Source organism: Carassius gibelio, chromosome B13, assembly GCF_023724105.1.
Source record: "Carassius gibelio isolate Cgi1373 ecotype wild population from Czech Republic chromosome B13, carGib1.2-hapl.c, whole genome shotgun sequence".
NCBI lineage: Eukaryota > Metazoa > Chordata > Actinopteri > Cypriniformes > Cyprinidae > Carassius > Carassius gibelio.
Window position 1 is genome coordinate 15,524,118 of NC_068408.1, and position 8,954 is coordinate 15,533,071.

General features: G+C 34.8%; 1 protein-coding gene across 2 annotated transcripts; it reads left to right on the forward strand.

Annotated features, from left to right (window-relative positions):
* The first annotated feature begins 108 nt into the window (after positions 1–108).
* On the forward strand, positions 109–8,954 carry LOC127970098 (tetratricopeptide repeat protein 31). 2 transcript variants are annotated; one of them, XM_052572357.1, is made up of 18 exons: positions 109–280; positions 641–684; positions 791–869; positions 2,311–2,474; positions 2,556–2,639; positions 2,717–2,785; positions 2,940–3,125; positions 3,205–3,360; positions 4,853–4,928; positions 5,012–5,102; positions 5,190–5,331; positions 5,442–5,546; positions 5,690–5,780; positions 6,720–6,870; positions 6,959–7,033; positions 7,145–7,247; positions 7,437–7,543; positions 8,119–8,954. In XM_052572357.1, exons 1-18 carry the CDS (start codon positions 253–255, stop codon positions 8,237–8,239), a joined length of 1,872 nt encoding a protein of 623 aa, XP_052428317.1. In that variant the 5' UTR covers positions 109–252; the 3' UTR covers positions 8,240–8,954. The 2 variants fall into 2 exon arrangements, with proteins under 2 accessions (XP_052428317.1, XP_052428316.1); XM_052572356.1 differs by having other exon boundaries at positions 110–280; positions 2,287–2,474.

Below are 8,954 nucleotides of genomic sequence, written 5' to 3' on the forward strand. Positions count from 1 at the left end.
TTTCACAATATGATATAAACGCACTCGTCTTTTTTTTTTTCAATGTAAAGATATTTTTCTTCACCACGTGGTGCACTTTGAGCGTTCTACGTATATATGCGCATGCGTGTGAGCACGCACTGTTTGCAAAGGAGGAGAATCTCGAGAAAACACTACGTTTGGAAGGAATGTTAAACCATCTGGAAGTTACTTAAATATTTTATAATTTACAATTAACTAGTTTCATATAATTATATAAATATATTCGCTAAAATGTCAAGAAAGAATACCATAGGACCAGGTAAGATTTGCTTAAGGTCTGTTTTTTTTATGACGTCTAACGTTACCAAAACTTCGCCTGCTCGCCAAACACATGTAGCTCTAATAATTAATTTGAAGATGTGTCGTTTAACAATACGTGCTTGCTAATGGTGGAGAATTTGTGCAAGAATTTGCCATTTCTTGTTGTATTAATTCTGCCTTGCTTATGAATCGCATATTTTTTTTTATTATTATTACATACTAAATAAAGAGGTATACGAAAGAACAGTCATGCTTTGATGACATATGCAGAATTATACCACTCAATTCATTATTTGTGTGTCTCTATGTATGTGAGGCGTGTTCAAACTTTACAATATGTTTTTCCACTGGCTCTTAGAATACTTCCGGCTGCATGAAAATGATCGCCTCATGCGGACTCACGTAAGTAATTACGTTTGTGTAAATTCATTTAGAAGATATGAATCAGCATTATTTTTGTTGTAGGTTTTAGTCTGTAACTATTATTTTCTGTGCTCCTTTTTTTTAGGAGACAGTGGTCGATTTGATTAATGATAGACCTGCAAACCACAGCTTTTTAGATGCCTTAAGTTTTGGTTATAGGTTTGGTAAGACATGATTTATCTTACTTGTGCACGCCCCAGTAGTCATCCACGGTCACTTAATTAAAACCTGTTGTAGACCCTGATCTATATCGATCAGTGGTTGAAGAGAAGTTTTGGAATTATTTCATAATTGGAATAATTTAAATCTACTCCTAATATTGTGCATGTTCTAGTGCTCTCAAACTTTACATGCACTTGAACTGTTTGATTCTGTAACACAGACTGAAATATTCAAGTCTATCAAGGCTGCATGATTTATGGATTTATTTTCTTTCGATATTAGAGTTCCTATTGTATTAATGAAGTTCTTATTCTTAATTTTAAAGGAATAGTCAACTCAAAACTAAAAATTTGCTGAATTTGTTTCTGAACAGATTCAGTTAATGCTTGCTCACAATTGGATTCTCTGCAGTGAATGGGTGCCATCAGAATGTGATGTTATCAGCTGTTTGAATTCTCAAGTAATGCCCACGATTTTAGTCTGTCAATGAATGTCTTGTAAAGTAAAAAGTTGTTTGTTTGTAATAAATCCATCAACTTCAAACTGTTTCTTCCGGCTGAAAAAGTAGTATTTTTATTATTTTTATTCATAGTATTTTTTTCTCCATTGAAAAAGTTATCTCTTCTGAATTTGGAGAGAAATATGCACAGATCATGCACTATTTACAAGCAAAAACATTTTAATGTGAGCGTATATGTGTATATTATGTCTACATGAATTATTGAATTTTCTAGTAAGGAACCTTGAAGTATAATATAATCATAAAAAAAAAAAATATTAAGGATGTGTACTACCATTAAAAAGGAACTCAACAGGATAGAGAAATACTTGTGGGTCAAAAAAGAAAAGTAGAAGAACACTTGCAAATGAGATAATTTGTTATTAACCATATAAGAGAGGTTTGAGATTGTTAGAGGTACTGTAGGCATCTCAGCTTTGTTGTCTTGACCAATAAAGTCAGATTTTTGCCATCTAGAACTCCTTGACTTGAGCTTTTTAAAATATATTATACAACGGGGGAAGTACTTATTCACTGGAGGAAGCCTTATTATGGATTATAGACCCCATTGATTTGTTTCTTTCAAACATGCAGCTTTTGTGTTCAAGTTATTAACTGATTGACTGGAGTCAGGTGGATTACAGTGACGTTTTTATCAGCTGTTTGGACTCTCATTATGGTGGCACCCATTCAGTGCAGAGATCAACTATTGCTGAGCAAATGATGTAATGCAAAATTTCTCCAAATCCGTTATGATGAAGCAAACTCGTTTGCATCTTCGATGGACTGTGGATGAGTAACATTTTCAGCAAATTTTTGGGTGAACTACTCCTTCAAGGTAAAAGATAATAACCGGATCACTATATAATATTTACTCTTAAGGTTTTATTATATTTAAGCAAATTATTTTGGTATTAAAGTTCCAGGATTGGATCGGTTTGCAGCTCTTACAGGGTATGAAGATTTATCTGACGAGGATTATTATTATGATGATGATGATGACAATGACGATAGATATGCCCTCCGTACAAACAACCGATACTGTGGCTTTTCTCGCAACTTCCTTGAAAGAAGTCTGCCAAAACCATCCAGACACATAACAGCTGAGGTTTGTGTCAAACACCTGTGATTCAATCATTATCTTGTTTTATAAGATTAATGAAAATGATTTCATTTCTTTTTATTTTAGGAAGCAGAAAGAAATGCAAAAGAGCTAGTGGATGAAGAAGAAAAACTTAAGAAAAAAGCAGAGAAGAAAAAACAGAAAAAGATGGTGAGAGCATAAGTGAAAAAAGTCTTATCTGAAAAAAGTGTGAATATTTTAAGCTGTATTTTTCTGAATTACAATAGAGACAGAAGGAGAGACGTCGGCTGGAAAAATTAGAAAAGGAGAATGCAGATAAAGAAAAAAATAAATTGGTGAGGAAAAAAGTTTTGGATTTGTAAAATGAAGTAGTTTGACACCGATGACACATCAAACCTCATCGTTTTGTGCTTGTCTCACTGAAAAGACAGACTTTATTTGATCTTGGTGGAGTCTAAAGTGTATTTTTGTTTCTTTCTTTGATTAAAGGTTCAAGTTGACCCTGGACCAGAAAAGATTAAGCATGCTGGTAAAAATGAAAATAAAATGAAAAACAAAAATTGTTCATCTCTGCCTCCTGGTCCTCAATGCGCCTCAGCTCCTGTGCAGAGCAGTGATAGCAGTAGTGAAGACAACGGAGACGATGGCGAGGAAGACTCAACTGTGGAACCAGAGGTGAGCTGTTTTATAGATAGAGCTGTTCACTGAGTGGAAGATGCTGATTTTCATGGCCGTGCTTTATTCTGTTTCTTAGGAGCTTGACATGAATAGCTGCTTTGTGTCAAACGCAGCTGCTATTGCCAAACGCAAACTGGAACAAAAACCCAAACATGACAAGAAACATGATCAAATAAACTCAAGAAAACCATGTGGCTCTGAGCAGAAAGACACCACTCCGTCACGAAAACAGGTTGGTAGAGAGACGCATTTATTTTCTCATTTGAGACACTGTGTGTCCAAATATCTGGTGTTATACTGCCTAGTGATTCTGTGATGTGTAATGTTTCATTATTTATAGCTAATTCAGATGAGCTTCGCAGACAAACCGGTGAATATATGATAACTACAGTGCTTGCATCCTAGTGGAATTAAAATAGTTTTTAACTTGTAATGGAACGACTCATAAATCTGTAATCCAATATGTCAGACAGATGTCTAATAGCAGGGTTGCACAATTAATTGCATGTGATTTTCATATAATAGTTGTGATGGGAGTATTGAGGAGATTCCAAAGAGAAAATGAAGGGAAGCACCAGCAATGTGATAATTGCTTAAGAACTGTATAAAAGTGAGATTGTAGGATATTCTGCAGGCATCCTGGGTTTGTTATCTGGATAAATAAACTCTGAATTTTGTCACTTCTTGCCTTGAGAGATGTTTTGGAAAAGAGTGAATATTTCCTCTTTCTTTCTTTTCAAAATTGTTTAACACCATGTTTGTACAGCAAGCAGACAGGTTGCAATAGTACAGATTTTCACAAATTTATTATGAAATTAAACTTGAACAGCATTCATTTGTTTTCTGAATAATTTACAACTTCTGACCTATGTTAAAATGGTTGTCAACAATGCAGACAATTACCATAAACATGGACCTTTGTCTTGTTGTGGGTTAGCCTGTTTATTGACATCATATATCAGCATTGTGTCACATCTTGTGCTGAACGGCCAAATTGAGACATGACTCTAATCATGGCATTCACACAATGAATTTGGATTAAAAACTTTCTATTCATCAAACAATGAAGAGTTGTTAAATAAGAAGTGCATTTTCCCACAAATTTATAGTAATATGAAATGTTTCTTTGGAAATTGGCTTTTTTTGTTTTTTTTGGAAGGATCATCTGACACTAAAGGAGTTATGATGCTGGAAACTCACAGGAATAAATAACATTTTAAGATAATCAAAGAGGTGGTTCCTCCAAGTATGCTTATGGCTTATTTTAAACTGTAATAATATTAAAAGAAATATTGTTTTACGGTGTTTAATTAAATGTAGCCTTCACTCTTAAAAATAAAGTTGCTTCACGATGCCATAGAAAAACCTTTTTGTCTAAATGAAGAACCTTTGTTTCACAAAAAGTTCTTTGTGGTGAAAGAAGGTTCTTTAGGTAAAGGCAAGAAAGAGATGCTTTTTTAAAGAACCTTTGAATGAATGGTTGTTTGGGGAACCAAAAATTGTACTTCTATGGCATGGCTGTGAAGAACCTTTTAAGCACCTTTATTTTATTTTTAAGAGTGTTGGTGGGCAGAAGATACACCTTTTAAATCCTTTATACTGCAGTATAACATTCTTGCAGAAGTATGTTTATGTAACCATAATCCTCTTCAACCATTTTGTGGAAGCAACCAGTTTTTGACATACTCTTTATTTCCATAACATTTAAATTGTCATTCCTTTAGATCGATATCAAGGAGGAGAAGTCAGAGGAGATTGTCAATACAAATGATTTGATTACGAGAAGCATGGAGTTGGCAGGTGCGACTGGAGTTATTTATTTATTTTCTCTAAAAATGGCTTAGTCATGAAACGTCTTCCTAATTCCGTCTTCTCTTCTATAGTTATAGGTAACCAATATGCCATCTCAGGTAACCTGGAAATGGCTGTGAAATATTTTACAGATGCTATAAAACACAATCCTAAAGAGTATAAGTAGGTGTTGATAGTTTTAATTACAGCATAACTTCTAGTTAGATCAAAGGTTGCACATTAATGTGTTTTTGTTTTTCTGTGGTGCAGGTTATTTGGGAATCGTTCTTACTGCTATGAAAAGATGCTGCAGTATGAGAAAGCTTTAAATGATTCTGATATTGCTCTTTCTATGAACCCCAAATGGATTAAAGGTCTTTACAGAAAAGGAAAAGCGCTTGTTGGACTGAAGGTATTGCTTTAGTGTTTAGACGGTGTCATCCATCATTTAGAGTACAGGCTCATCCACAAATGCCCATCTGCTATTTTATTCTATCACAATCTTGTTTCCCCATCTGTCAGAGATACTATGAAGCCAGAGTTACATATAATGAAGTGTTAAAACTGGACGGCACATGTAAGGACGCAGCTGAGGAAATGATGAGGGTGCAGCTCATGCAGCTTATGGTGAGTGGTTGAGAATCGCTAATGGATCACCCTTTGTTTTAGTGCTGATGCTGCTTGAATATTGGCAGCATATTGGTTTTATGTTGTCTGTTTTAAAAAAGAAGCAGAATGGTAATGTCGAGAGATGCTTGTTTCATAAACAGGAAATGGGATTCACTAAAGAGCAGAGTTCAAATGCCCTTATTCTTCATGGAACTGTAGAAAAAGCCTTAGAAAGTCTCTCTGGTCTGTCAGGTATGATAATACTTGATAAAATGTCTATATATGTATATGATAAACCATGTATATATATCATTAACATTTCTATTAATGGGCAGTATTTGCCCCCTGGGTGCGAGTTCTTGGTTTTTTATTTTTTATTTGTAATGCAATTGTTTACATTTTCTTTAAATGTTTTTTTTTTTTCATATTTTGTCAATTTATGTATTAAAGATTTTTTAATTTTCACTCCAAAATAACAATTCTATCATTAATTACTCGCCTTCATGTCATTCCAAACCTGAAAGAACTTTTCATCTTCAGAACACAAAACACAAAGATATTTTTGATGAAATCTGAGAGCTTTTGGATCCTGCATAGACAGCAACAGAATAAAGTCGTTATCTTTTGGTTTTTGTTTTTGCGCACAAAAAGTACTCTTATAGCTTCATAAAATTGAAGGTATAGAACCACTATCAAATTGATTATATGAACGATATTCTTACTACCTTTCTGGACCTTGAATGTGGTATTTGCGTTGCTCTCTATGGAAGGGCCAGAAATCTCGGATTTCAGATATCTGATTTAATCGGATTTCATTAAATATCTTGATTTGTGTTCTGAGATGAATGAAGGCCTTATTGGTTTTACTCAACAGATGTGTATGTAATTGGTTACGATGCTTAACACTGCCAAAAAAAAAAAGTGTACAAAGAAATCTTTGATGCATCGTGAGCGGATAAAAATGTACAATCAACACTTTTGTTGTCATTTTCACATTTCACTTTAATCATGACCGAAGTAAAATGTTTTAATTTAAATGTGCAGGGGCATATTTTGTCCACTTATCTTATTTGTTCCTTCCTAGTCTTTTTTTTGTAAACAAAGACGTTGATTTCATAAATCTGAATAGTGAGGGGGACAAATACAGGTAACGCATTGAGATTTAATTTAATTAACTCTTGTTCTATGCAGGTTTAAGCCCTGTCCTAGCGCCTGGAGAATGCAAGTTTATGTCCGTAAAGCAAAACCCACAACCTCCAGCTATTTTCCCCCTCAGACCTCTTCCTCAGCATCAGCCTCGACCCAGTATGCCAACCGCTTCTCCAGTTCATCGTCATCCTCCGTAAGACACGCACGTACAGGCATTTGTGCTAAAACCTTTCACCTCAAAATCGCCTGAATCTGAATCGGAGTCTTTCATCCTTAAACAGAGACCTATTCCCTATCTGGGTTGGAGATCTGGTGCCTTCTATAACAGAGCCAAAGCTTTATGACTTATTCCGATCGTAAGTGACCTTATTTGTTTTGCAAACATCTTTTAACCAGTAAAATGCTTTATTCAGCATTGATGGGATGGAGCACATTTTAAGTTGCATAAATGTATCTTTATGAAACAGTGTTGGGCATGTCCATAGTGTAAGAGTGTTACAGATGAGACGCTGTGCATTTGTTAACTACGCCAAGAAGGAGGACTGTGAGAAAGCCATAGAAGAATTCCATGTGAGTATGTTTGTCCTGTTGTTTTGTTCAGTGGACTGTAAGATATGCAGATGACCATAGAGCTGCTTATAATATGTCCAACCCTTCTCGGGTGATATCAGTGGTTGGGGTTTGCCCCTTGTTTCGACTGAAATGAAGATCTTCAGTTAGGGGGGAAAATAAGTCTATCTTTGTTTTTGTGATTTGCAGGGTTATGCCATTGATGGGACAACTTTAGTGGTGCGTTATCCAGATAGGATTCACACACGTCTTGGAGTGTCCAGAGATGCATCTACGGAGTCCTCAGGGAAGAATGGGTGAGTACACATGTGTCTGCATTTCGTGTTTTTAGGTTTTTGATTTGAGATGTATGATCATAACTTTTTTTTTTTTTTAATACACCCTTTACCTATTTTTACTGAGTGAAATCTAACAGTATATCACTTGCTTGCCTCTGCAGTGAATGGGTGCCGTCAGAATGAGAGTCCAAATAGCACCAGTAATCCACATGATTCCAGTGGAACAGGAAATGCTATATATACTGCTCATGTACTCACATTCAAAAAGCGGAGAGTTAATTTACAGTAACTTAAATACATTACATCACTGTGGATTATTGATGTTTTTATCAGCTATGTGGGCTCTCATTCTGATGGCACCCATTCACTCCATTGGTGAGCAATATTCTGTTGGTGATGATGCTTAATTTCTTTTAAATCTGTGCCAACAAACTCCTGTACCTCTAGGGTGGCCAGAAAATGAGTTAATTTTAAGCGCTTTTTTTAATACCTATTCCTCAAATTAAAGATATGAAATAGATATTACAGTAATTTTATAATATTGTGTAACTCGATAGTTATGGTTTAATGGTAATGTTTTTTTTTTTCCACAGCAAACAGCCTAATGAATGTTATTTTTGGAGAACAAATGGCTGTATTAAGAATGGCTGCACCTATAAGCATATCCCAGAAAACAAAGGCATTGACCGAAATCAAGCCAAATCACACCCCTGATTCCCAGCACACAGACAGGGATTTAACCATCTCAATCACTGTAATTAGTTGAATACAGTAAACATTCACATGCATAAAACATCAGCGTGGGGCCTTGGTGTTTGTTTGCTCATTCTTCTGAATATTTTATCATTTCGGTTTAAAAAAAAAGTCTTAATGTAAGTCTGTACACAAAGTTGAAATAAGTTTTAATTTTGGACAATGATGACTGCGTTTTAATCGGTGTAATTTTATTTATTTTTTGGTCCCACAGAATAATACATTCCTTCTTACCAAGTCAGTTATTGGTTTTAATGTTTTCCAAGACCATGACGATACATTTTATGTTAAGGCTGTCAAAAGTTTTTTGAATGTTCAATGCAGAAATTCTAGTTTTTTTTATTTATTTATTTTTCTACAGAAATTGGGGGAAAAAATATTTGCCTTCTGACCCTATCTGAGGGTTTTAAACCATAAGTATTGTTACATTGAGAGGTTTTATTTGGACTTCTTATATGCAAGTTTTTCTCTGCTTCTGTAAAAGCTGAAATGTCACAAGTGAAAATTACATTTGTCAATACTCCTGGTGTACTGTGCCACTTCTGCTGTTGAGATGATCTGCAGTAGGTAAGGAGAAAAAAAAAGTCCATGTAGTTACAATTGATATATGTTAAGCAATGCTAAATGACTCTCTAATACAATAAAAGGTGCCCTAAAAAAATGGGGAAACTCTTTA

Coding starts and splice junctions, on each gene's coding strand:
- LOC127970098 (XM_052572356.1), top strand. CDS start 253: ATGTCAAGAAAGAATACCATAGGACCAG. Junction 2,786..2,939: donor ATAAAGAAAAAAATAAATTG/GTGAGGAAAAAA, acceptor CTTTGATTAAAG/GTTCAAGTTGACCCTGGACC. Junction 5,103..5,189: donor CACAATCCTAAAGAGTATAA/GTAGGTGTTGAT, acceptor TCTGTGGTGCAG/GTTATTTGGGAATCGTTCTT.